Source organism: Mustela putorius, unplaced genomic scaffold (genome assembly GCF_011764305.1).
Source record: "Mustela putorius furo isolate JIRA1106 unplaced genomic scaffold, ASM1176430v1.1 tig00000450_pilon_pilon_pilon, whole genome shotgun sequence".
NCBI lineage: Eukaryota > Metazoa > Chordata > Mammalia > Carnivora > Mustelidae > Mustela > Mustela putorius.
The window spans coordinates 7,306,735-7,334,263 of record NW_025421385.1 but is presented as its reverse complement, the minus strand read 5'-3'; the positions used below and the strand labels follow the sequence as shown (position 1 = coordinate 7,334,263).

At 46.9% G+C, this 27,529-nt stretch overlaps 2 protein-coding genes across 2 annotated transcripts in view; one reads left to right on the top strand and one right to left on the bottom strand.

Annotated features, from left to right (window-relative positions):
* Positions 1 to 9,499, top strand: part of SLC22A3 (solute carrier family 22 member 3) — an 88,916-nt gene extending 79,417 nt beyond the window's left edge. The window contains exons 8-11 of the mRNA XM_004770906.3: positions 1,856 to 1,964; positions 2,913 to 3,025; positions 5,802 to 5,901; positions 7,909 to 9,499. Coding sequence (XP_004770963.2) covers positions 1,856 to 1,964; positions 2,913 to 3,025; positions 5,802 to 5,901; positions 7,909 to 7,969 — 383 coding nt within the window. The 3' untranslated portion in view covers positions 7,970 to 9,499. The remainder of the gene's footprint in view (positions 1 to 1,855; positions 1,965 to 2,912; positions 3,026 to 5,801; positions 5,902 to 7,908) is intronic.
* A 659-nt stretch (positions 9,500 to 10,158) lies between these two features.
* Positions 10,159 to 27,529, bottom strand: part of PLG (plasminogen) — a 37,823-nt gene continuing 20,452 nt past the window's right edge. The window contains exons 11-19 of the mRNA XM_004770841.3: positions 23,251 to 23,432; positions 21,991 to 22,139; positions 21,003 to 21,096; positions 18,829 to 18,949; positions 17,829 to 17,903; positions 17,114 to 17,254; positions 16,284 to 16,390; positions 12,253 to 12,398; positions 10,159 to 10,537 (exon numbers count right to left, since the gene is read on the bottom strand). Coding sequence (XP_004770898.2) covers positions 10,376 to 10,537; positions 12,253 to 12,398; positions 16,284 to 16,390; positions 17,114 to 17,254; positions 17,829 to 17,903; positions 18,829 to 18,949; positions 21,003 to 21,096; positions 21,991 to 22,139; positions 23,251 to 23,432 — 1,177 coding nt within the window. The 3' untranslated portion in view covers positions 10,159 to 10,375. The remainder of the gene's footprint in view (positions 10,538 to 12,252; positions 12,399 to 16,283; positions 16,391 to 17,113; positions 17,255 to 17,828; positions 17,904 to 18,828; positions 18,950 to 21,002; positions 21,097 to 21,990; positions 22,140 to 23,250; positions 23,433 to 27,529) is intronic.

The following is a 27,529-nucleotide window of genomic DNA, read 5'->3' as shown; positions in this document are numbered from 1 at the left end:
GAGCAGACGGCAGCCCGGCACAGGGGCGCAAGGCGGACACTCCTCACCCCTGATGGAGCTGTTGATACGGGAGCGCTGCAGGTGCCGTCGTCCCGGAGAAACGTCAAGTCCGTCAGGACGTCCGCCCTCAGCCAGTGTGCAAGCAGAACGCAGTGCTGTAGTCATAAGCCGGAGCCTCCCAGCAGTGACCTGAAACTCTTTTTCTGTGCCGCCCTCCTAGGCAATGTAGTGTTTAGTGAGTTTTCAGGGGTGGAGGGGGTTTGGTTGTTGTTGACCGTTCCGCAGAGATTGCCCGTACATCTGTTACTCTTGATTCTCTCCCGTCCTCCTCTGCATCCATGCCTAAGTGTCCACTTAAAGAAAAAGTCATTGTTCACGAAGGGGCAGTCATTCTTCACGGACATAAGAGAGCCGTTTAGTGCGGAGCGAGCATGAGTATGGGTGTAAAAGGGAAAGGTTTCCTTTTCAAAGACGGAGTCAGAGCATCCTTCGCCTCGCTTTGGAGAGCAGACTCGAGCCTATTTGTGAGGTCACATGTCCTCACACCCGTGGCCGCTGCAGAAGGAAGGCGTCAACTGCGCGACCCTCAAGAGATTTAGAGCACTGACTTTGTAGGGCAAAAATGGTTTACTCCTTCTGCCCTTAAACCTTGAAAGAAAGAAAATATTGAATGAGGAACACTTGGCTTTTTCCACTAGTTACTGTGGAGAAAAGGAGAATTTCCTCATATAACCAATGCAACCCTCAAACAGTTCATTTTTAAATGAAGGAACCAGCTAATTTTTAAGAAGCTGTCTCCTCTGGGTGATTTCTTGGGGGAAGCAGCAAGATGGGGGACATATACTCTAGTGATCACACAAGGCATAGGTGTCCCCTTCCAAAGGTTCTGGTCCTCAAAGCCTTGGCTAGCCTTCAGAAACCAACACCAGCTTCATGTCCAGATTTCTCCTGGTCTGGCAGGAACAGCTATGCTGTGTGCTATCACTAGGCGTGGGAACGGAGAGAGGACAGATGGGTACCAGGCTGCAGTAATGGTTCTCAAGGCCCAAGTGAAGACCACCTTCCGGACAGACATCCAGTGCAGTCAGGCCCTCTAGGAAAGCAATGCCTGGAACACTGTTTTCAGTCTAGTGGCCATTCAAGAAACGGTTCTTGGATTATATTCCCATCATCTAACCCTGCTCAGAAAGGCGACTAGCACACAAATATTAGCTCTCATCCTGGTGGTTGCTGCTGTTAAAATTTGGCTATGATAGGGCGCTTGGGTGGCTCAGTCATTAAGCTTCTGCCTTGGGTTCAGGTCATGATTTCAGAGTCCTGGGACTGAGCCCCAGGTTGAGCTCCCTGCTCAGTGGGGAGTCTGCTCCTCCCCCCCCCCCAATTTGTGGCCTCTCTCAGATAAATAAATAAAATCTTAAAAAAAAAAAAAGTAATTCCCTGGAGAGTGAGATTATTGAAAACTTATCTCTCTTAAGTAACACTAATAATCGTGTCTACTGGGACGCTTGGGTGGCTCAGTCAGTTAAGCATCTGCCTTCAGCTCAGGTCATGATCCTGGGGTCCTGGGATCAAATCCTGCATCAGGCTTCCTGCTCAGCGAGAGGCCTGCTTCTCACTCTCCCCTCCCCCTGCTTGTGTTCCCTCTCTCGCTGTCTCTCCCTCTCTTTGTCAAATAAATAAAATCTTAAAAAAATTTTTTTGGCTACAATATTAGGAGGTATCTGTCATTTGTGCTTTAAATTGGCAAAGACTTAGGGCCTGGGAAAATCTCTAAGCAAATGCGTTCTGTTGATTTGTGGTATTTTACTGAAAGCAGACCCCTAACTGTTTCCTTCCAAATTTTCTGTGTTCACAGGAATACCCTGGTTGAGAACCACAGTTGCTACCCTGGGAAGACTAGGGATAACCATGGCCTTTGAAATTGTTTATTTGGTAAATTCAGAATTGTACCCAACAACATTACGGTAATTCCAACCTATATGTCATTGTTTCTCCTAAGTAATTCTGCAGCCAAATGTTTTGACTTCAAGGCCATTAAATTGTTTCCTTAACTGGGCGATATGTTAGCCAGGGCTGAATTCAGCCAGGAAAGAAGATGTGCTTTGAGTTAGGGCTGCTTTTTGCATTGCTATGTTCCGCATTTTTTTGATAGAAGTATTTCCCATACCCATACTCGGCTGTGGTTTTGTGGGATCAGATAATGTGATTACAGTACTTGCTTAGATGTGGGTTAAAACTGTCTGCATCAGCGTCATCCTGTTCAAAGGCTACAGCCTCTGTTCTGACCACACTCCCCGTCTTGCCGCTGTGAACCGCTGATTTAATAATGCAGGACAGAGTGAAACAGTGTGCATGGGCTGCAACGGCCTCCTTCCCTGGGGGAATACCCGTGGGCACACCTCACTGTCAGGTGAGGGAATCAAGTCAGCCCAGCAGCATCGCCGAGTGGGCTGGGGAGTGAGACATTGCGGGGAGGGTTTCCACCGCGCGGTCTTCACTGAGACTCAGCCTTTGAAATGGGACAGAATGGAAACAATTTGCTTCGAATGTGGGAGGAATCGTCATTTTCAGAGTTAAAAACTATAGAAATGGGGGATGCCTGGGTGGCTCAGTCGGTTAAGTAACTGCCGTCAGCTCAGGTCATGATCCTAGGGTCCTAGGATCAAGTCCCACATCGGGCTCCTCGCTCGGCATGGAGCCTGCTTCCTCCTCTGCCTGCTCTGCCGCTGTTCCCCTGCTCTCGCGTGCTCTCTCTCTCTCTCGGGCTCCGTTAAATAAATAAATAAAATTTTTTCAAAAAACTATAGAAATGAGAAATATTACTAAAATTTATTACTTGTATATCTGAGTATTTTTCTTATCTTGAATATAGTTAAATATATTTTATTTAAAACAATTTTTTTACCCTGCAGAAACTTTGGAGTTTCTCTTTGCTCAGGTTTATGTGATTTTGGGGGAACCATAGCCCCGTTTCTGCTCTTCCGGCTGGCGGCCATTTGGCTGGAACTACCTCTTATCATCTTTGGTAAGAACTCGTTTTATACGTTATTTCTAAATATGTTTATCTATATTCCCTGTAGTAATAGAACTTGCTGGTGATTATTCCGCTTGCTATTAAGGAGATCATTTAATTTTTTAAAGACAGCTGCTTGAGTTTTGAGTTTCCCATCTGATGACATGGCAGTGTGAAAGCCTAAATGCTTTTAATTTATTTTCTATCAAAGGGTCATGATGAATCATGTTCCATTTAGCTTCCTTTGTTTAGGTTCTGAGTTAAAGCCCAGTGCTCTAAAAGTCTTACGGTATTGGGGAACAGAGCCAATCATTTTCAGGGGATGATCTCGGACCTTCTGTTTGTTTCAAAATAAGCCTCAAATCTGATTATAGTTTTAAACGTTCTGTATCTCTTGAGATCACATTTTCATTGGCTTGGATGCAGACCTTGCTGTGTAGGAAGAACAGAGGACACGGAATCCCTTGCCCGAGTACCCAGTAACCTCTGTTCTGGCCCCCGGGTTCATACCCTCCTTCCCGCTCCAACCTCCACAGGCCGCACGAGGGGACAGAACCAAAGTTTAGGGGCAGGGGGCTCAGGATAACACAGTCCAGTGCTTCTTGGGTGCTGCTCCAACCTTTCTGCCTGGGTCTCCTACCTGCCTCTGCCCTTCCTTGGCAAGGAAGGACCTGGGGGTCCCTTTCTCACCTATCTTTCCACCACCTCCATGTCCTCACTCCTGGTAGAGAATGTTTTATGTTTTTCACTTGTTGCTCTGCAGTTTAAATTATAATGAAAATATCGAGTCCATGAGGCCATACATCCTGAGTAATGCAAAATTCCCAATGGTGCTAGCCAGGGATAGTAATGCTTCTAACCACTGGACACCACCAAATTCAGCACAAGATTATTTCCAAATTATTTCATGGGATCTAAAAAATTAGCTCAGTGTCGATTCTCGGGCCAGCACGGAAAAACAAAGGGTGCCATTGTTCAACCAAGACCAAGTGGTCGGGGAGTCCAGTCTCGGCCGGGGAGAGAGCTACTCTTTTAAACCTTCGGTCACATCACAGTGTGATAAATACCGAAAGCAGGGCCGCTGGAGGTGCGTAACACAGGGACTCCCCACCTGCCTGAGCCAAGGAGGAAGGAAGGATGTCTAGTTGAGATCGGAGACGAGTAGAAACTGGCCACGTGGGGAGTGTGGCCGGGGCTCCAGGCAGTGGGAAGGCCAGTTAGAGGACTGAGGCAGTGTGTGCGGTGGGGCCAGGATGGGAGGTGACGCCGTGAGCCAGATCGTGGTCTTCCTAGCTCTGCGATTTGCTCTTTATCCAAACAATCATGGAAGCTAAGAGCTCTAAGCTGGGATTCACAGTGCTAGGTTTGCATTGTAGAAGGCTGGCTCTGATGGCCCATCTGGCAGTAGGTTGGACGGGGACAGTGCCGGTCGTCAGCCAGGTAATCAGGTCAGGGCTCACGGCAGCGGGGCCAAGGGGATGCCACAGGGAGTGCTGGGCATGGAGAGATTCGGGAAATAAAGTAAAGTAAAACCAGCGAGAGGGATGACTGAGGGGGCTTGCTTGAGCCAGAGGAAGGTGTGAGGCCGGGCTCCCGGCTGGGAAAGGGGAGACTGCCGGGCCCCAGAGGCAGAGCCTGTGTCTCTGGAGCTCACGGGAGGAGGGCAGGAGCTCAGGGGCAAGAGAGAGCAGGCAGAGGAGAAGCCTGGCCCGCGGCGCTGAGTGCGGTGAGTGCCGGTGCTCGAGCTGGTGGCACCCACCTGCCAGGGCCAGTTGTGAAGTTTTCAGGAGTGTTGGAGCCCAGTGGTTAACTTAGCCATTATTAAAACACATATATCAAATAGGTTAAAAACAGGTAATAAATACCCCAAACCCATTTACATCTCACCTGAGGGTGATTTTTGCCGAGTATATCCTTCTGAAGGAAATGCCAGACACAGGGCATCACTGCACGGCCCTTCCCAGCGCCTCGTGTGGTGATGTCGGGGCACTAGCTCGGGGTGTCCCCGGGGAGAGCCCTTGCACCATGGAAATTGGCAAATGCTGTGCGTTGAGGCTTTATCTTCTGGAGAGCTGGTCGGCAAACATTCAGCAGCATAAGTGGGCAGAGTGGGGGAGGATGCTTCCCGAATTTCTGCTCTAAAGACCAGCGAAGGGGGGGATGGTAACTGGAGGACCCCGCCAGGTGGGGAGAAGGGCCCCTGCCGATGAGAGGCTCCGTCCCCTTCGGTGCTTCCAGTAGCTGGAGCCTGAGGGTTCCTGGGTCCATGGAGGAGCCCAGAAAGACTCTGAGAGATGGGGGGGGGGGTGCAGCGGGGACAAGTCAGACTGTGTGACGTGACCCAGTAAGGAAAGGAGGGGAGAGCAGGCAGTCAAGCTCGTGGCCGGGAAAAGGAGACCGAGGGATGCCTATCTGGTGGCTGCCATGTCCTCGAGAGGCAGAAGGTGGGGTCTTCTCTGAGGGGTCGGCACTGAAGCACCCGGAACGTGACTGTTTGGGGGAGTGAAGGAATGGATGTGCGGAGAGTGCCAGGATGGTGGGGCTGCCCGGCCTCCAAGGAGGGGGTGGTGGGGCTGCCCGGCCTCCCAGGAAGGGAGGGAACACTTCCCATAGCGGCAGAGGAGAGCCGGAGCCGGAGAGCTGGGGAGGGTGCGGTGAGGGTGCCCCGAGGGCTGCTGCGGCTGGCGAGGGCTGGTTACAGTGAGTGAGCACAGCTGCTGCAAGGTGGCCGGGGAGGGGGTCACTGGCGTGCCTTCCTGACGCTCTCCTGCCGCTCCCTGTTCCCTAGGTGTCCTGGCATCCGTGTGTGGTGGGCTCGTGATGCTTTTGCCCGAAACCAAGGGTATTGCCTTGCCAGAAACAGTGGATGATGTAGAAAAACTTGGCAGGTATTGTATAAATTTCAGTGCATCTTAAATAAAAGCAGCATTTCAAACTCCTGGGGAAAAAAATACATGGAGAAAATGGAACACTCATGGGGAGGGGAGTAATATCAATTCCCAACTCACATCCTAGGCCGAAAACTCAAAGCTGATTTAGGAAGTTAACGTAAGGGGTGTCTGGGTGGCTCAGTTGGTGAACCGTCTGCCCTCAGCTCAGGTCATGATCCCACGGTCCTGGGGTGGAGTCCCGGCATCAGGCTGCCTGCTTAGTGGGGAGTCTGCTTCGTGATCTCTCTCTGACTCTCTCTCACGCGTGTTCTCAAATAAATAAATAAATAAATAATCTTTGGGGGACAGGAAAGGTAGGCTAATATAAAAAGAGAATAGCCATAAAGGAATGTGTATTATTTTTTAAATGTGGTTAGGAAGAGGGAAACATTTCTAAGTAAGGTGTTAAAGCTCAGAGACAATCTACAGAGAAGGACAGCGAAAGGAAAGGAGAGGGAACGGACGTGTGCATCAGTAGGCGACGGGTGATGGAAATTCTAATGTGTTCCTGCTGTGGGTGACGATGTCGAGGTTAGAAGAATTGAGATGTATCTGTGTGGAATGACACGGTCGCGTCTTCACGATGGGTCCCAAAGTGAAAAGTTGCTGAACAGTATGTTATAGTAATTATTAAAAAATCGAAACAATAGGAAGCTTTCTCTGTAGCTAGATGGGAAGAGAGAGAGATGACGGCTAGGCGGACGGGTGGATGGATGGATAAAGGAGACAGAAGACCGGGAAGGAAAGAGAGGGAGAGATTATGAGAGAGAGAGAGAGCATCTAACTCATGTGCAAGGAAGGTTAATACCCAACCAGTACATAAACATGAAGAATTATATCAACAGAAATTCACAGAACGCAAATTCTAATTTCCTCTGCTTAAAATGCTTCGTAACAAAAAGAGGAAGAGTAGATATGGATATGAGAATGTGTAGCAAAAGATCTAATAATGTAATATAGACCCGCTGAGGATAGAAGTGAGTTGGGAAGAAGACATCACTTTTACACTCTGTAGGCTTTCGTATTATTTATTTTCTAATTACAACCCATGGCCTTGTATTATCTGCATAATTCAAAAAATAATGTAACAGCTAACTTTTAAAATAAAATCGGCTGTCTAAATAAAGACCTAGAAATTGAGGACGTGGATCCCTGAACTTTAAAAATTATTGCGTCAAAAATATTTATAAGAAGACTGGAACTGTGAATAACTTCATGGCTGTTCACTCGTAGATGGAGGACAGAGTAGATGCTGACATTTTTAAAGTGCCTATATGATCGCAGAACTTTCCTAAGAAAAACTTAATGTATTTAAAATAAAACCATCAGCTCATTCTCACCAGTTGACTTATAATAGGACTGGCCAGTCAGAGGACAAGGGGACCTTTGCCCCAGGAAGTCATCCAGATTCCGCAGCTTGCTTGGAAATCGAGTGACGAATAATGGCTTATTTCTCACCCAAAGCTCTATTTTTCACCCTAGAACAATGCTACCTGAAATTCGGAGTGAGATGGAAGATTCTCTTTAAGATCTTGCCATTTTGCCAACCAAAATTAAGAAATGTATAAAAGGTGTTAAAACTGTGTGGACTCCTCTTGTGTGTTATACCGTTGTAAGGTCCTGCCTCCTCCAGAAAAGAGGAACCTTTTGCTAACTGTGTCTTCCTAGACAATTGCTTGGTTTGCATTCGAGCTTGGGGGCCATGTCACGGTGAGTGGCATCCCGTCTAAAGAACGCAGATGCTGTAATGCTACTTAACCCCTGCCTAGCGACCAAAAACAGGTTAAAAAAGAGAGAAAAGAAAAACCCAGGAGACCGTCACTTTCGCTACCTTTGAATTGTGTGTTTATGCATGAGTGTGTTTCATGAAAAGCAGCTGTAACGTTGAGTAGTAGCAAGAAAACTCTATTGGAATGAGTTGTATGACATTTCATAAGGACTTTCTTTTTCTCCTTGTTTTCATAGTCCATATTCCTATAAATGTGGCAGGAAAAAGAAAACTCAAGTGTCCAGCTCTCACCTTTGAGGCCCGCTGCCAAAGACGAAAGGAAGGAGCTCTTTGGGTTGACCTCTCCCAAGGAACCGATGTGCCTTGCAGACACGTGTGTGTCCATTTCAGCTACGTCAGGCTGTGTGGCTCCAAGTGTTTGTCGTCCTGTACAAAGACATTCAAACTATCCAGAGTATTTTTATATAATGTGGGATGAATTAGGATTTAGAGTGCTATTGACGTTTCTGGGAACACGGTGTGTGGCTGGTTTAGCAAAGACAAGAGCCTGTTGTGTGGACATCGCTGCCTGAGTTTTCCTCTGAAGCTGGAGCTGTGTCTCTGACCCAGTCAGGGATAGATGGACAAGAGAAGCCTTCCCTGAATTCTCACGGCTGCTCACTCCGTCACGGAGGCAAGATGTTGCCAAGTGGGGTTCTGGGAACAGGATGCAGCGATGGGTTCATCAGACCTGAGCGAGGGACTAAAGCTCTGACTGGAGAGCTCTGAAGATTGGGGGAAGGTTGAAGATCTGAAAATTCCGTTCACGAAGAGGCTGAATTGAAGAACCTTGGGCCACACGATACTGAGCCTTTCCTTTCTCTTCTTGCTTCGAGCTCTGTAAGCCACCATGGCATCTGGCGTCTTCAAGCCTGACTCTGTAATTAGCAACAAAATCATCCGTCCAATTCGAATATTTGGCACTATTATTTCTTCCATCGGTTTTGGGCATGCGATGACCGGGGAGAGTTTGGGTCCTGCCTTCGTGAACATCTAAAGCCACACTCAGTTCTTTACAGAATGAAATCCATGAACTATGATTTCATGGGTCTTAATTTTGATCTTAAAGGGTTATTTATCTCGTACGTGTGAGTTCAGTTCTAGGGCGCTGCCCGTGGTCAAGAGTGAAAAACATGGACTGTTCAATCTCGACCCTTTTCAATCTTGACCCTTTTAACCTGTCTTGGGAAGAAGCTTACATTTTAATTTAAAAGGAAGGTCAGTTATATCCACGCATAAAAGAATTAGCAGAAGCTTTGTAAGTGATGTTACAGACACTAATAGGAGGGATCTGATCTTTGTTTTGTTACGGAGACTCGAAATGTGGAGCTACCATGCAAATATGCTCTTTTTTCTGTTGTTCTGCTTTATCTGGTACATTTCTTGTATTTTCAGACTCAGTATATATCTCATGCAGATTTTTGTAATGAACTATTTTGTGTGGACAGCAAAACGGGCACCAAGGGAAATCTGGCCAACAAAGAAGAAAATCCTACACGAACACGACAATTATGTACGATGTGGGTGCCGATTGCAAACTAAGATTTTAATCCTTAAAGCACAACGGAACTGAGTATGAATGTTTGACTTTTCAGTGAAATAAGCACCACTCTTTGAGGACTTCGCGCTGCAGTCACCCCTTATCCGCGGGCACGCACGTTTTCTCTCTCTTTGCAGCCCTCTTTGCTGTAAGATGGCTGTTCCTCCTTGATACGCTCACCTTGGAGCTGTACCCTGAATTGGTATTTTGGTTCTGGTAACAATAAAGAGTTTTCATTTGTCAAGTAACTTCGTTGTCTTTTCTCTCTCTTCCTGCTGAACACTGTCACTGGAAAACTGTCCCCACGTGACCGTGTGTATTTCCTATCTGGGCAGCCAATTAGCGAAGGAAATTAAACCATCCACCTTCAATTTATGTTCGTTGTTCCTTCACGGGCTCTTGGTCCCATTCCTGGATTCAGACGTGACCCAGAATAGCACTCAGCCTCTCTACTGCTCTTGTATTACACTTGTAATGCCTGTTCCCTGCACGGCGTACAGCTTTCTGCCCAGCATCCCCTGTGCTGGGCTCACGTCAAGTCATCAGTAACACATTTCATTCCCAAGAATAGAATTTGTTCTCATGACTCCCCATACATGTTGCAGCTCTGAAAACATCCGTCCCTTCATCTCAGTGCCAGGATAAAGACCTTAAAAGATGTATGTCAAGCCATCTTTCACAGACAAGGTGAACTTATGGGTGATTTACGGGACTTCTCTGTTCCCTTCTCTATGATCTTACAGGCTTCTTGGTTCTTTTTTGGAACTATGCCTTATGAGAAAGAGAGAAATCACCTACATCTATGAGAGGTATGTTATTTAAAACTGGTAGTATAAACAAAGAACATGAAAACTATGAAGTTCAAAAAAATTAAATCAAAAGAAGGACAGAGTTTATTTTCAACAAATGTTATAGATGTGTTACTTTATTATTACAGTATGCAACAGTCCACGGGTGGGGAAAACTTATCTGCAACACTACTAAAATACGTTGAGGTTTGGCAGTGGATGGCATAAGTACAGTGCCTTAGTTTGATTACGGTCAATGATTTCTGAGCACGCCGACTTCCCTACCCGTGTTCCAGCTTCTAGATACGTCGGGGAATCACTCTGTCTCCCATTCACTTAATTATTTCTCATTATTCCTTCAATCCAAGTAACAAACCTTGAAACACGAACATAGACACCAGGCTTATTGGGGCGGGCACAGCCAAGACCCCACGAAGTGACTCCTTGTAAAATGTACTTGTCCTTCTCAAAGCAAACCAGAGGCCCTCCACTGTCACCCTATACAGAGAAGGGGGAAAAAAAAAACACGTGAAGATTAAACCGCAAGGAACACTCCTACATTGTTGATGGGAATGCAAGCTGGTGCAGCCACTCTGGAAAACAGTATAGAGGTTCTTTAAAAAGTTGAAAATAGAGCTACCCTATGACCCAGGAATCGCACTACGGGGTATTCACACTAAAGATATAAATGTAGTGGTCCAAAGGGGCACGTGCACCCAATGTTTATAGCAGCAATGTCCATGATAGCTAAACTATGGAAAGAACCTAGATGTCCATCAACAGATGAATGGATCAAGAAGATGTGGTATATATACACTATGGAATACTATGCAGCCATCAAAAGAAATGAAATCTTGCCATTTGCAATGACGTGGATAGAACTAGAGGGTACTATGCTGAGGGAAATAAGTCAATCAGAGAAAGACAATTATCACATGATCTCTTTGATTATGAGGAATTTGAGAGGCAGCGTGGGGGTTCGTTGGTGGGGGGGGAAGAGGGGAAAAATGAAACAAGATGGAACCAAGGAGGGAGACAAACCGTAAGAGACTCTTAAGCCCAAGAGACAAACTGAGGACTACTGGGGGGGGGGGGGGGCAGGGATAGGGTGGCTGAGTTAAGAGCATCAGGGAGGGCGTGTGCTACGGTGAGTGCTGGGAATTGTGTAAGACTGACGGTGAGTGCTGGGAATTGTGTAAGACTGACGGTGAGTGCTGGGAATTGTGTAAGACTGACGGTGAGTGCTGGGAATTGTGTAAGACTGACGGTGAGTGCTGAGAATTGTGTAAGACTGACGGTGAGTGCTGGGAATTGTGTAAGACTGATGGTGAGTGCTGGGAATTGTGTAAGACTGATGGTGAGTGCTGGGAATTGTGTAAGACTGATGGTGAGTGCTGGGAATTGTGTAAGACTGATGGTGAGTGCTGGGAATTGTGTAAGACTGATGGTGAGTGCTGGGAATTGTGTAAGACTGATGGTGAGTGCTGGGAATTGTGTAAGACTGATGGTGAGTGCTGGGAATTGTGTAAGACTGATGGTGAGTGCTAGGAATTGTGTAAGACTGATGAATCACAGACCTGTACCCCCAAAACAAATAATACATTGTATGTTAATTAACAAAACAGAAAAATAAAAATAAATAAACAAACCACCATCCTTTTATTATGGAATGTCATCCTTCTGTTACCCAGGTGTAACTTTACCCAATATTTGAACATTCTCTTCCAATTAGAAAGGAACTCATTAATACATTATTTGAATATCTACTGTATTCAGTACTTAACAAAATGTATTTATCAAAACCCACACCATTTAGTGTCCCCAGGGAGAAACTCCCTTGTAAATGTTATACTTATCCCTTCCCGCATTAGGCTTTCTCTTAGGCAGATGAAACCCCCAAAGCAATTGCAAAGTGGTCTTTGTCTCACACTCTCCCTGCTCCCTGCTGGAAAGACTACCACACGAGTCCCGGCTCCCCACAGGACCTGTGGGCTGTGGCGGTGATGGTTCGTAACTCCTCCCTCACCATCGATCTGAAACTTAGGGCCCAAGAAATCCCCTTTGGGGATCTCAATCCGGATGCAGGGACAGACCTAAAATCTTTCTGGGTAGCATTTGGACGGTAGCCTGCAGTTGGTAAAGCCTTCCAGAATTTGCTGTTCGGAGGCTGAAATATCTAAGAGGCCAAGCCGGGAGACTGACATGGTGCTTACCTGACAACTGTCGGTGCCTCCAGCCAGATTCCCAGCACAGAGCTCTGTCGATTTGACTCTTCCATTCAGATACTCATAGCGATTACACACCTTGTTCTCAATCACAGGCAGCTGCGCTTCCTTGAGGAGCCCCGCGCCAAAGGTGCCTGTGTTTAAAAAGATCGAAGAAATGGTTATACGGGATCCCCAACGTGACCACAAGGGGACACCTTCCAGAACAGCAGAGCAGCAGTGACAGATCTCGTTTGTCCGTGAGGCTGTATAAAGCAAGTCGTCAGTTCCAGACACTACCGGAATGCTTTTCATTTTAACCTTGAAGGTACAGCTATTATGTAAGATTTCATGTTCCCAAGACCTGCATTTAATAATCTGGAATTAATATTTCTTGATGGTGTCTGGGGATATGTGTTATTTTTGTTTAACTATGAAGAAATATTTTGGGGGGCACCTGGTTGGCTCAGTTGGTTAAGTATCTGCGCTCAGCTCAGAATCAAGCTCCCCGGGGCCCTGGGATCAAGTCCCACATCAGGCTCCCTGCTCAGTGCTCCCCTTACTTGTGCTCTCTAGCCCTCACTCTGTCAAATTAATAAATTTTTTTTAAAGATTTTATTTATTTATTTGACAGACAGAGATCACAAGTAGGCAGAGAGGCAGGCAGAGAGAGAGAGAGAGAGGAGGAAGCAGGCTCCCTGCTGAGCAGAGAGCCCGATGCGGGACTCGATCCCAGGACCCTGAAATCATGACCTGAGCCGAAGGCAGAGGCTTAACCCTCTGAGCCACCCAGGCGCCCCAAATTAATAAATTTTTTAAAAAATATTTTTCAATATGTAAAGAGAGATTGAGAAATGTGTTACTATAACATCTATTCATTTTCAGTCTCTTTGAGATGATTTTTTCTTCTACTTATATGGCAAGATTTTATATCCTGATTGTTTTCACACAATGCTATATAGTAAGGGCCTTTCTAGAATGCTGCAATCTTCATAATCAGTATTTAATGGGGGAATGACTGCTTCAGGAGTGGGGATTTCCTTTAAAGGTTAGGAAAGTGTTCTGCAAACAGGGGTGGTGGTTGTACAACACTGAGACTATACTAAATGCCACTGAGCCATCCAGGCAGTCCAGTTTGCCCTTGATCACCCAGCGAGTCTGCAGAGGAGCTGGGATTTGCACTTGGGTCTGTGACGTCATTGCCCAATTCTTCACTCCCCCACTCCCAGGCTCCTACAGTGGCCTCCAACTTTCCACGTCTTTGTTCATGCATTTTATTTATATTCCTTAATATTTTCTTAGCTCTGAGTTCCCATAAATTATATAGACATATTTAGGGCTCCCAGTGACCGTTGCCAAATTATTTCCTAAAAGGGTGTGACAGCGTAAAATTTCAGTAGGAAAAAAAAGGCCACATCACCCCCCCATGTCTGAGTATTTAATATTTTTTAAATACCTGCTAATATAATAGGTGGAAATTATCCAAGTTCATTTCCTAATTTGCTTTTCTTTCCCAATTAGGAAAAGTAAACATTCTCCTATGTATTTAGTTTAATTGTGGTATTTGTTCTTTCAGGAAAAACTGCTTTTTTTTTTTTTTTTCCCCACTTTGGCAAATCAAAATGGAACACTTGCAAAATAGCCAGAGGAAATGCTGCTTTCCCAGACAGACACCCCCGGGCATATCTCCGTGTTTTCACAAATAATCCCATTTTCCAATTTTGCAAGCCCAACTTTAATGCATTCTGCGAAAAAAAATCTTTGCCGGCACGGAACGGCCAAGGGATGCAGTGCTATTTCTTCTCCAAAGACTTTGAATACATTTAGAAAGCTGTCTTCAGTTTGGAAAACTTGGCATTTGCTCTGGAGTTGACAGAAACACGTAGGAGGACCCCCATTTTGGAGGGAGAGGCTTGCCCTAGGGCCTGAGGAAGCACTGGGTTGGGAGTGCATGACTTGAGTAGATGCGTGCAGGGACCAGCCTTCTCAGAATCTTTTGCTGCGAGCTCATATATCCAAGTGTCTTGCTCCTGCATCTGCTTTCAGAGCAAGAAAATAGATCCTGATGCTGGTGACAAAACCCACCGGGAGTGGACAGGAAGTGGATGTGGTCTGTGCGGAAGTGCTGCCATCGTGTGGCCGCAGTGGAGACGGCACCTCCAAGGGCCAGGAGGCTGAAGGTGACCCTGCGACGGAGCCCGAATTTCAGGGCCGGCGGGGAGCAGGAAGCAGGAGCTCTGACCCCGCCCCGGACGGCTGATGGGGGGCTAACCTGAATGAGCCCCTGGCCCTGGACGTTTACCTTGCTTGGAAATATCAAAGTCAGGGAAAGCCTGCAGACCAAATGGGAGGACAGGCCAAGCTTTAGCTCACCGAGAAGCTGAGAACACTGATCTGATGTGACTATTGCCAAAAGATCCATAAGACCTGACTTCTTTTTTTTTTTTTTTTAAGATTCTATTTATTTATTTGACAGAGAGAGAGATCACAAATAGGTAGAGAGACAGACAGAGAGAGAGATGAGGAGAAGCAGGCTCCCTCCTGAGCAAGGAGCCCAATGCGGGACTCGATCCCAGGCCCCTGGATCATGACCCGAGCCGAAGGCAGAGGCTTAACCCACTGAGCCACCCAGGCGCCCCAAGACCTGACTTCTGCTTCGGGATTCCTCCCCGTTCAGTGAACGTACTGAGAAGGTCTTCTCCCCGTGGCTGCGAGGGGGAGGCCAGGGTCGATGGGGGAGCACAGTACAGGTCAGTAGTTTGCAAAGTGTGGGTGGAACAGAGGAACGGGTGGAACAGAAGGAACTGCAGATGGGCTGTGAGGGGTCAGGCCCCCCCCGGGGTTCAAGGTCCAGCTACACACGGGCTGTAGGTGTCCGTGTGCTTCCCAGGACACTGCCCTGCCCGCCTTGGAGCCTCGGATCCCTCATTTGCAAAATGGGAACAAACATATCAAAGTCACAGGGGTTTGTGGTGTTTAAATTTGTTTTGAGTGTGAAACACTGGCAGGGCCCGTCACCTCCACACGGATAGCGCCATTTGCAATGTTCCCCTTGACGTCTGGATGCTCACAGCCCCTGAAGTGCAGAGAAGGCGCAAGGGGGAACGTGCAAAACCCGGGAGGTGAGGTCTTACAGGTGCAGGGAAATGCGGAAAGGAGGAAGACAAACTTAAAGTGATTCAGACCAGGAGTTTCGAACCTTTTTTTAAAACCACAAGACCTGTCTTGAAATGAAAGCGAAAGCAAAAGAATAACGTGCAAACCACAGTTTGAAAACCCAGGCTTTACACAAGACTTTCTTCCAGGCAAACGGCACAAAGAGGTAAGGTGACGGGTCCGGTTTGCCCGGCGAGCGGCAGGGGCCCAACTACGTCTCAGAGCTCCCGACTCCCCTTCTGTGCCCTCCCCAGCACTTCTGAGAAAGCGAGGCAGAGATGGAAGACATCCTCACGACATTTCGAGGCCTGAGTCTGATGGGGTGCAATTACTATGAGGGCCTAGTGCAGAGAAGATGGGGTTCCCCAAAAGTTATTAGCGGTGCTAATGCAGGACCATGCGTGAAGGTTTCCCCTCTCACATCCACCCCAGCAACCAATACGAAAACCATCCTGGGGCTGGGACCCTTCTTCCTTTCCCCTAGCTGTCATTCTGTCCCACCACCGACAGCCTCTCCACACATATGACAGGCATGTGGGTATCTGGGGAGACGAGCTTCACAGGAACTTGTGTTTCACACTGTGTCTGAGAGCTCGGTATGGCCAACTTCACATGGAAAATAATCGAATGGCCTCAATTTGTCGGCTTGCTTCAGAACTTACATGGGGATGTGATATTAACATTGAATTTATGGGCCAACAGACTCAGAGAAACACTACCCCGTCCCTCACCCATGTCCCTTAATGGCTGATTACGGAGACTTAGGCAGGACCCCAGCCGAAGCTGGGAAAGGCGGACCTCACCCCTAGCAGACATTTGCACACACGGACATGATCTCAAGGAGACTAAACCAGTTCCTGTGAGAGTCACAGGATTGATCTCACCTTGGGTTTCTCCCCAGCCAGTGATGTAGCACAACGTCCGGTCAGCGACCACGTAATTGGCGGATGGCAGACAAGCTGGGATCACCTTCGAGGTGATGACGGCGGGGCTGAAAGAGAACATCCAGGGTTCCAGGGGCCTGCCCCACCACGGCTTCTGCCATCCACCCGCTGGTCGCTCCCAACACGGTGCCACGGCGCCCGTGTTCCTGCGCCTTGTTGACTCACCCAAATGGGTCTGTTCTCAGAATCGCTGTTCATTTTGCTTTCTCTACTGGGACCTGTTTCCAAATATCACTAACTTTATGTAACATAAGCAAATTCACCATTCTGTCAGACTTAGTAAAATTCTATTTCAACAGGGAAAATTAAAACAAGGACAGGAAGAAGAATCCGCGTGTGTGCACTGCGTGTGGATGTCTCCGTGTGTGTTTGTACTGTCGCTTTTTAAGTGCCCTGAAATACGTCCTTTCGCTCGATTTCCACCAAACACATTACCATCCTGAGAGGAGAAATGGCAACCGGCAGGACGTGAAGAATCCTCTGGTTGTGAATGTGTATCTGCTCACCAGTGAACATTAAGCCAGCGTTTCGGGAGTATGTCTTTCTCCGCACAGGGAAACGAAATCCCGACGCCTTCCCTTCAAGAGCACAGCCAGAACGGGGGCCGACCGGCAGAATGGGGCTGAGCCCAGATTTTCCCAGTTCCCCAAAGCCTCGTGCCTTTCATGTCCCCGCCCCCGCCTCCCCCACAACCCTGTGTCGTGCTGCTCTTCCTACATAAACGAATGTCTTCACTGATGCTGGGCTGAAGAGCATGGGTGAGCTCGTACCTGCTCAGCTTTATCAAGGCGATGTCCGCACGGGTGGGCTCCAGGAACAGCTTGGACGCCTCTATCTCCTGCACGTCTGATTCGAGATTGAGTTCTCGGTGTGCACCCAGGATGATCTTGTATGAGGCAGGCCTTGAGGATCTAGGAAAAGATGGTGACATTCGAAACAAAATAGCATACCAGCCCCTTCATCAAGTGCCCTTCTGGGTCATAAACATACAATCTTCTCCCCACTGGGCTAACCACCATCAATGACCTCTGAGTAGCAAGAAAGTTGTTCACTGTTTACCTAAATCTGGCCATGAAGGAATGCCCTTGGGCTGCTTTTGGCTTAACCGCAGAGGAAGAATGGAATCAATAGTGAAGTCAGTACAAGGACAGACACCCATCTCAGGAGAACCAGTGCCCGTCCCAAGGAGCAAGTCTTCCTGCCATGGACCCAGGCCTCCAAACCTACCGAACTGGGTTTTCCTTCTTTGTTCTCTATAGAAATTCTCCCTTCCTCCCTCATCCGATGGCCCTGGCAATTCTGCCTCAGCCTTCACATCTGTTCCTCGGTCCCTAGGGTCACTGCCATGGCGGGGAGGAGGAAGGGAAGGGGAGGGCAGGGCGGAGGGCAGAGGGCGGAGGGCTGGGGGACAGTGAGGAAGGAGAAGGCCAGGGAGGCAGGGCGTCTTTAAGACAAGCCCTCCTATCCCCTGTCCCCTGGACATACCTCTCCAGGCAGTGGGCAGCCGTCAGCACCCACTCTGGGGATATTAAAGTCCCTCCACAGAAGTGCTTTCCAAATCTAGAAGAAAAACGTGCCAGAAGTTTAGTTCAAACCTGATGGTATGTTGTACAGAAAGCCAGAAAGAAGAGTTCACTCGATTTGGATAATGTTGATGTTCCCAAAGGAAAAGGCAACCAGCCCATCAGCAGGATGCCCAGAACTTTGGGTTGGACTTCAACAGTGGATTTCCCAGAAGGTCTCATCCTCACCACACTTTAGAGGGTGGGGGAAGGCTCAGACACAGCTTGTCCATAGGAGAGCAAAGTCACGTGGTGGAAACAGGATGCCCACGTCCACGGGTTTGGACTTGCTGGCCTTCAACTCCAACAGAAGTGATCAGCTGAAGATCATCCCCCTGAGGCCTCTTCTATTTTTTTATGAAAAGACCTCTCTGCAAGGCTTGATGAGCCAACGGTGACCCTAAACAGCTGTGATTCCTGGGAGTCTTCTCATTTTACCCTCTTGGTGTGAGCTGCCTTGAATAAAGCCCATAGTAATAGCAGCAGGCAGGGTAATTAGCAGTCAGGAGACAAGAGAACAGCCCAGAAAGGGAAAGACAGAATCTGAAATAGGTAAAAGGTGAAGGCTGTACAGCAAGGAGCTAACAAATGAGGAGGTAAGGAAAGGAAAGGCAACTCAACAAAACCAGGACAGCTATAAAGCCCTCCAGCATCTTCAACACTTCTCCAGCGACACTGGGACGGGCTGTCCGTCACTCCATCTATAGATTTCGACAACAGCCGCCCAGATCAGGGAAACTACTCCAAGGTGGGCTACTGTCAAGGGAGAGAACCTAGAAAAACATAATGTAAAAAATGTTGTGGCCTTCCTTCCTCCTAAGATCGACTATAAAAGCAGGTACAGATCCCCGCGCTGTGTGGATTGGACGTAGAAAGGATGTAGAAAGAAGCATGAAACTAACCATTTCTGGAAATACCGTTACCTTGTTCTAAGGCTGATTTGCCAGGGCCAGGAATGTGGGTTGGCCACGCACCCGCCTACAACCCTTCCAGGACATTTCTTTGGCTCCACCTGGGGCTTCCCGCAATCGAATGAACCAGATGCTGCACCACAAAGTGGAAACAAGAGTCACATTTCAAGAAGGGAAAGCAATTCTGTCACACAACTCAAGAGCAATCATGGGCCACAGCCAAAGCACTGAGGTTTCGACATCTCAGAGCCCAAACTAAATAGCGAGATCATTAAGCACATTGAAGGACATTTTATTCTAAGTTTCAAAAGTGACAGTAGACAGCACAGAACCACCTTCTTACAGGAAAGTCTAAGGACTTCTGTATTATTTGTAGGGGAGTGGGGAGGAGAGGGACTAAGCAGATTGGTAGGAATAAGTGGTAGAGTGGGCGCTTTGCTGAAAGGACCTGACTGATCCCAATTATTATTCTGACTCATGTGACAGATCTAGGTTCCCGTCTTCATCCCCCTCCTCACCTTCTTTGTCATCATGATTGCCCCCTGAACCACATCAAGTTTACTGAAAATCATAGTTGTCATCTCCGCTGAAAGGCACCATGGGTATTTTTTAATGTGAAGCTCTGTGTGTGCATATATGCACACGTGTGTGTTTGTGTGTGACGGTGTGGAACAGAGCTAACCGTCCTGAAGGTCTCTCAGCCAGCTTCTGGACAGGACTTCCAGGAGCTTCCCAAGACTAACTCAATGCCCCGGGGATGACCGACATTTACTTAGCGTATGCTCTACCTACCTCCTACCTTCCCCCCTACACAATAGGGGTCGTGCCCCATCTTTGGTACCTCGCACTAATGCCCAAACAGCTCCAGCCTCTAGAAGGCTAGAGTATCTGGTGGTGGCCCAGAGCTGCCCCCGGGGAAGTTACTGTACTTCTCCTCCATGGGAATCGAAGAGTGTCAGCCCAGCTGCGGTGCCCGTGGCAGGAATGTCAATCCTGTCAAGCAAGCAGCCTGTCCAACACGGAGAACCTGGCCGCAATGAGGCAGCAAGGTGTTCCAGCAGGGGCAGAGCTGAGGATTGGGAGTGACCAGCTGAAGGGGAGGCACTAACCCCACTCAGGGCCTTTCAGATGAAGGGGCCACCAAGAGAGCTTCTACAGAACAGAGAACAGCCACTCAAGAAGGATTCGGCAGTTACCCTCACCCTAAATCCAGACAAGGAGCCAAGTGAAATCCTGCCCATCACCCTGGCCTCCCCTTCCTCCCCACTGCTCTACCCCGGGGTGGCCCAAGTGCAAACCCTGCAAAGTGGCTCCTGGGCTCTCCCCCACCATACCCCAAACTCCTCCCCCACCACCTCTGCTGGCTTGTCTACACTGCCTTTGCAGCTTAAGCTTCTCCCTCCCTCGCCCTAGCCCCTCCACATGGGAGACAAAAGCATCTGCAACCAAGCTGTGCAAAAGAGAAGACCAGCCTGGTTCTCTGTAACCAAGACAAGTTCTCTTTGCGAAGACAGGTCAGCAAAAAAGTAACACAGGATCCAAATCGAAGCGGCTTACATCCTTCTCCAGAAGTACCCATGGGTTTGTTATTCTGAACTTTTCTCCTTTCCAAGCTTCTTCCTCCCAGAAAATCTCAAGAGAAATGAGGAAAGAACCCAGACACGTTTTCTCTAAGTTCTGTGGGTAAGATATGGGTCACGAATAGTAATCTTAGGATAAAGGAGATTTGGGGCTTAGTAAAAATCGACATTCCTTCTCACTGAATTCTCAGGTTGACAATTTATAGGTTTACAACATACATTATACGCTCAGCTGATTCATGGTGTTGTGTATTTTCTGACTTCTCAAGCGCTGAAAGGGAGAGCTTTCGATCCAGGACTTCCAATTTGTTTCTCAGGCATCCCCCATGAGACACGGAGAGCTCGGTGAGAGCATCCTGGGGCCGACGGGATCACCTGTTTGCTCTTGTGGAGGACTGTGTATTTACGTTATCTAAGGTGTCAGGGAAGGGGGACTCCCTAGTAACTGGAGCCACCAGGAGGACAGATCCAAGAGGCCCGTGAGGAAGAGAGGGCAGCCCAGCTGAGGTTCTCAGTGTTCAGCTCTCCTTCTGCAAATCCGTATCCGGGAGGTGCTGCCGCATTTATGTGAGAAGTCATTTCCTTACACAGAGGAAGGCAACTTACCACACTGAGGGATATCACAGTAGTCAAAAAGCTTCCTCGGATTCATCGTGTAGCACCAAGGACCATTGACATCACCATCAGGATTACGGCAGTACTGGGGGAAAAAAAAAAAAAAAGACAGGTGTATAGGACACCAGGCGCAGGGGACAGAGAAGGGCAGAGGTGGTGTTCTGACAACATGCTCCTGCTGTCTGTAGAGGATGAAGGTAGCCTTCCCAGTTGTTTGCGGTGGGGGGCAAAGTTACTCTTGCTTTTGACTCAGCTTGTTCAAAGAAGCTGTGGGGGACTCCCCTGGAAAGAGGGGTCCTGAGGGAGGTGACATAAAGGGGCCTCCCCTCCAGCAGCCTGTCAGGGGGCCTCTGAGAGAGCAAGCCAGAGAGGACCATGGGCCATGGCTGACTCGTCTTGTCCCCGGTTCCCATCAGCCATCTACTCCCCAGTGACACTGGTTCGCTCTTGCTTCAGAAATTGTTCCCAAGAACTGTGCACACTCCAGGGGTCCAGCCACGGGAAGACAATGTCTATCTTTTCCTTTCCTATATGTACCCCCCCCCCAAGTAAACCATCCCATCGCCTGTGTGAGATTAGTGGAAACCCTACTGCGTGGAGTCCACATGGCCCATCCATATCCTTTTCTAGAAAAATTTGACTAAAAGGTCATGAAGGTCATCCTTGACTAAGAACGCAGACGACAAACACTAGAAACTAGAAACAGCACACGGTACTAAACATTGGCAGGGAATGCTCCAAACGCAAACAAAACGAGGAGCCCGAGGCCAGCAGTCATGGGCAGGAGGTCTCCTGGCCGTGCAACCACAGTCGCCAAGCGGATGCCAGTTCCACGGAGGCTTGTTCCCGAGCCCTCCCCCAGTCCCCTCTGCCGCCACCAAGGCCTGGGCTGGGCCGCCTTGCCGTGACACGGGGCCAATTCTGTTTGCAAAGACTGGTCAGCAAGAGGCGAAAGAGAGTTCCAGTCAAAGCGGCTTACGTTTTTCTCCAGACCTGCCCGTGGGTTTGTCTCCGGAGTGAAAATACTGTGACTGTGGGGCTCCTGGGCAGCCCACTCCTGGCAGGGGACACCCAGAACCGTGGTAGCCTTCTTGCCCCGGTACCCTTTGCCGCTCCCAAACATGCAGTCTGCGGAAGGAAGGAAAACTGGGTGGCGATTGTCTGACACAGACCAGGACGCTGGGGAGCCGCGGCAGCCGCGCTCCGGCTCTCAAATGACAGTCTCTGCGGTCACAGCCTGAGAGCACAAGTGACCAGAAACGCTACTGCCTGGGAAATAATCGCCAAGGCAAGATGTTAGCATAGAAATTCTGACCGGGACACGAAGACAGTCACTTTGATAACGAGCGGAGTGTAAGTCAGAGCCCCCGGAGGAGTCGCCTCAAACAGACGCCGCTGGGACCAGCCGGGTGACCGCGAACGCCTCACCCTCAACATGGGTGGGGTAAAAAGAGCAAATTGTAGAGAATTTTTTATAAAAGATAGTATTTTGGCTAGAGCTGTGCTGTGAGTTTCCACCCTTGGGGGTGAAGGGGCTCATGGAGAGACGTCTGGGGCTCCTCCTCCAAGCCCACCCCTCGCCCTAACCTCGGGAAAGGGGGCTTCCCCAAGTCCCCTCAGAGAACATGCTGTGGGTCCCCTGGGGAACCCAGGGCACCAGTGCTCTGACAGCCATCTGGAAAATCCAAAACGCAAACGCTGGGTCGGCTAGCCTCTCTGCCAAGGGCGGAGGAACCCCAGAGCTTGCCAGGACGGGGGTAAGGGGGTGATCTCCATGCCAAATGTGGGGCAGGCACAGGGGAGAACCATGGCTTGGTCGTCCCAAGTCTTACCCAGGAGGGACACCCAGATGGGCACAGAGCCCACAGTCTCACCGGGAGAGAGCAAAGAGATTCGGCACATTCAAAACCAAATCCAGCATTTCTCGTTCTCCACAGGGGAGGCAAGGATTTGCTGTTCTAGCCGTGCCGCCCCCGCTGCCGTGATCAGCCTCTCCAACCACTCAGACTCAAACTGTAGCCATCGCTCAGAACCGGTTCGTTTTCAAGTCCTAAAAACGCAGCCCACCCACGTGCCACCAGCCACCGCGGCTCTGGCTCCCCCGATGGCACCCGAGGCTTGCCTCCATGTGGCAGACCCTCGGGGGGGGCGGGGCGGGGGCGCTCTCCCTCCATAACGTGGTCCACCCCTTATCATCCCGATGCCCACGTGTCTACAGGTCTGGTCACGGACTTCCCACCTGACTCAGAAGGGTCATTTCCACTCGGAGCTTGGGGCACCGTCGGGGAGTGGGTGTCACTCTCTGCTGTGTCTAAGCACTTCTTCAAGTTACAGAACTCCCAGCGGACAGATGGGTCAGTGGTGTAACACCAGGGGCTTTTGTCACCGTCTGGATTTCTGCAGTAGTTCATGGTCAAGCCACTGTAAATTCCACAACACAGGCCATGAGAAGTGGAGGCCTTCTGGAGCATCCCCGCACCGGCACATTTTGTTATAACAGAGGGTTAATAAGTGACTTGGAAATATTTCCATTAAAGAGACCATGGGTACCAATTCTTATATAATGTGACCACCACAGACGGTTCTCAGCTTTGAAACAACTGGGGACATTTGAAACAGATTCTAATTTTTACTTAAAACATCAAAAGTAGTATGAGCTCCATATAAAAACTGAGATAGTATAAAAATGTGTAAATGAAAGTACCCGAATGTCTTCCTTTCCCTGGGCGTGGGACATACATTCTACAGGAATGACCAATATTGAATTTAAAGTGCACGTTTTACTTTTTTTTCTATGCACGTTCCTCTCTCTCTCACTCGCTTGCTCGCTCTCTGTATGAGTACACAGAGCTGTCTAAGTTAGAATTAAAACTTATTTCTCATCACATGCCAGTGTGATGCCAGTGTGATGCTTCTCTCAGACCATTCCCCTCCATCCACTGACCCCCAACGTTGCTAAAATGCTGTGCACTTAGCATGAACTGTAAATATCCCATCAGGTAGGTTTGCGTTTTGAAAGACTTATGGAAGCTTGCCTGGGAAACCAGCTCCCAGGCAGGACGTGTTTTTGAAGGACACCTTCCGGGGAGATGAGAGGATGGGGAGGGGGCAACACGGGGAATCCAGCCTCCCCGCCCTCCATACCCTGCCTCGCTGCAGCCACATAGGATGGAGGAATGCGGATGTCACTAGAGGAGGAATAATGGGGACATGTGGATGCACAAGAGGGGCTGAGACTTACGGGAAACTTGCCTCTTCTAGAACCTCATATAAATAGACTCACATAGTGTATACTCTTCTGGCCCTGACTTCTTTCTTTAGTGAGACTTCTAAGCTTCATCTGTGCTATTTGAGAGTATCAGTAGCTTGTTCCTTTTTATTGCTGAATAGTATTCCATTGTATGACTATAACCCCAACGACTGATTCACTTTCTTATTGATGGACCCTGAAATCAATCTTCAGTTTTGGGCTATTATGACTCAAGTTGCCATGAATATTCTGGTAGATATTTTTGTGGACCCATGTTTTCAATTCCCTTGGGTCAGTATTCAGGGACGGGACTGCAGGTATTTTAGGGTAGAGCATGTGTCTGCTTTTGGAATGTTCTTTTCTCTGTTTGTGTATCTTTCTGCCAGTACCTCTGTGTACTTTTATAGTTAAGTCTTTGAATCAGGGTGGGTAAGTCCTCCTTGATAGATTGTTTTGGTGAGTCTAGGTCCTTTGCATATAGATTTTGTTTCTTTTTCCGAAAAGAAAAAAAAGAAAAAAAAAAGCTACAGGAATTTTGCTCGAATGTAGGCTAAATCCAAAACCAATTTGGTAAGAATTAATATTGACTCTTTAAAGCCATAAACAGTGTATCTTTATTTATATCTTTTCAATTTCTCTCAACAACATTTTGTAGTATGTAGCGTGTAGTTCTTGTATACACTTTGTTAAATTTATCATTAAATGTTTTGGTTTTGATACCACTGTCAATGATATTGTTTTAAAAAATTTTCTTTTCTAACTAGTTATTTCAGGTGTACAGAAATACAATAGATTTTTGTATGCTGATATTTCATATCCTTTTGCATCTTTTGATTTTACAAAATTCACTTATTTGTCCTTAGGATTCTGTATCTATTAATGTAGTTGTCTATGAATAAAGACAGATGTACTGATTCCTTTCTAAACTTCAGGCTCTTTATTTCTTTTCCTTGTTCCCAATCTTACAGAGAAAGTGTTCATCTTTCCTCATTAATATATTAGCTGGAAGATTTTTACAGATGGTGTTGATCAAACTGAGGAAGTTCCCTTCTATTCCTAGTTTGCTAAGACTTTTTAAAATCATGGATGAGTGTTAAATTTTGTCTAATGTTCTCCTTTATCTATTGATATAACCATATGACTTGTCACTTTTATTCTGTTAACATGTTGTATTAAGTTGATTGTTGGTAAATGTTAAAACAACCCTGCATTCAATTCACTAATTTTTGTTAAGTTTTTTTGTCTACATTCACAACAGAAAGTACCCTCGTTTCTTGCAATAATTCTTGTTTACTTTTTGTATCTCAGTTTTTTGGGCCTCACAAACTGAGTTGAAAAGTATCCCCTCCTCTTCTATTCTCTGTATTGTTTCCTTCTTAAATATTTGATAAAATTTGAAAATTCTACTGGTTCATTGAACTTCTTGAGCCTGTAAGTTTATAATTTTCTTCCTATTTGGAAAAATGTCAGCCATCATTGCTTCAAGTAATTTTTTCTATTTCAGTTATTTTTTTCTCCTCCAGGGACTTGATTTAAACATGTGCTAGACCTTTTGATATTTTTCCAGAGATCCCTGAAGTTCTGTTTATCTTCTTTCAGTCTTTGTTTTGATTTTGTGCTGCAGGTTGTACAGCTTATACTGTATTATTTTCAAGTTAACCTTTTCTTCTGTCATGTCTAACCTGATGGGAAGACCATCCAGTGAATTTTTCATTTAATATATACTTTTAAAAACCCTATCTTTTCCATTTGGCCATTTTATAGCTTTCTTTTCTCTTTAGAACATCTAATTTTCTCTTTTATATTCATATTTTCCTTTAAATCCTTGAATATAATTATTATATCTTTTTAAATTTCTGGCTGCTAATTCCATCATGTCTATCATTTCTGGGTCTGCTTGTTTTGAGTGATTTTTCTCCTGACTCTGGAAACATTTAATGATCTTTGTATGTCTGGTAATTTTAAAATTTGTAGATGCCACATGACTGAGTGACTGGATTTTGTTGTTTTCCTCTAAAGAGAGTTGAGTTTATGTGTGACAAACAGTTAATTTACTTACAGATTATTCTGATCCTTTTAGGATTGCTTCTAAGCTTTGCTAGAAGCTGTTTCTAGAGTAGTAGAAGGTGTTTTTAGAGTAGCCTTTATTTTAGGAATACACTAATTCTACTCCTAAAGTGTGACTCTTTAAAAGTCTCTACTGAATGCTTATGGTATCCCATGAGGTCTCTACTCTCTGTCAGAATCTCAAATCTCTGAATACAGAGTCTCCCAATGCTGTGTAGGTTCTGTAATTCCTGTTTATTTCACCACTCTCAGTTGTTCTTTCCTCAGTAACTGTTCTTTGTCCTGTGAACCTTGTGGAATCTCTCCCTATGTGTGTGTATACCTTTATATTCAGCCACAGATTTAAGAAGAGCTGTGCATATTTTTTGATCTTTTTCTCTGCACAGATGTGTTCTTCTTATTATTTATTATTATTACCCACCCTATAAAATCCCAGCTGCCTCAGTAAGCCCAATTACTAATTTGCTACTAGTAATTTATTTCTCCTTCTAAAAGTTCTCAGTCCTGTGATACCTGTTGTCCATCATATGGACAGCTTATCCTCTACATTTTATAAATGTTTATGGCAGAAATTCTGGTCTTTGTCCATCTACCTGTCCAGTTTGCCTATCAGCATCTGTGTACTTCCTGACACTCATCTGCCCTCCTGCTTTTGCGCTTCATGTCCTGGCAACTCTTACCCCTGACAACAACTCATGCTCAAGACCCATGTGTCAATACAACTTAAGTGAAATGTACTAGATGATATACATTTTTTCAAATATATATATATATATATATATATATATATATATATATATATCTGTGATCCAATGACAAACACATATTTCTCTTCAGAGGTTACAGTTTGGAATGATAAAATCCCACAGTTCAAAGATTGTACTGATCTTTACCAGGGCTGGGGAATGGTACTGTTTCTGGTCATCAAGTTTTTGGTCATTTGTTCTCCTGAGCTTTCCGCTAGCATGTACTCAACACCTCTATACATCTCCTCTTTCTCTCACAAAAGTACCAGAAAAGATAGCCAGTCTCTAACTTCTCTTTTTTCAGAGCTTTTTCTCAAAAGCAAAGTGCCTAAGACATTTTGCCTCACATTCTGGAGTCAAGAGAAATTTGGTTCTAAGAAGTTAGTTTAAAGCGTGGACCTCCTCACAGAAATTTAGGTTGGCTATTGTTCCTCTCAAGTTAAAAGCAAAGACAT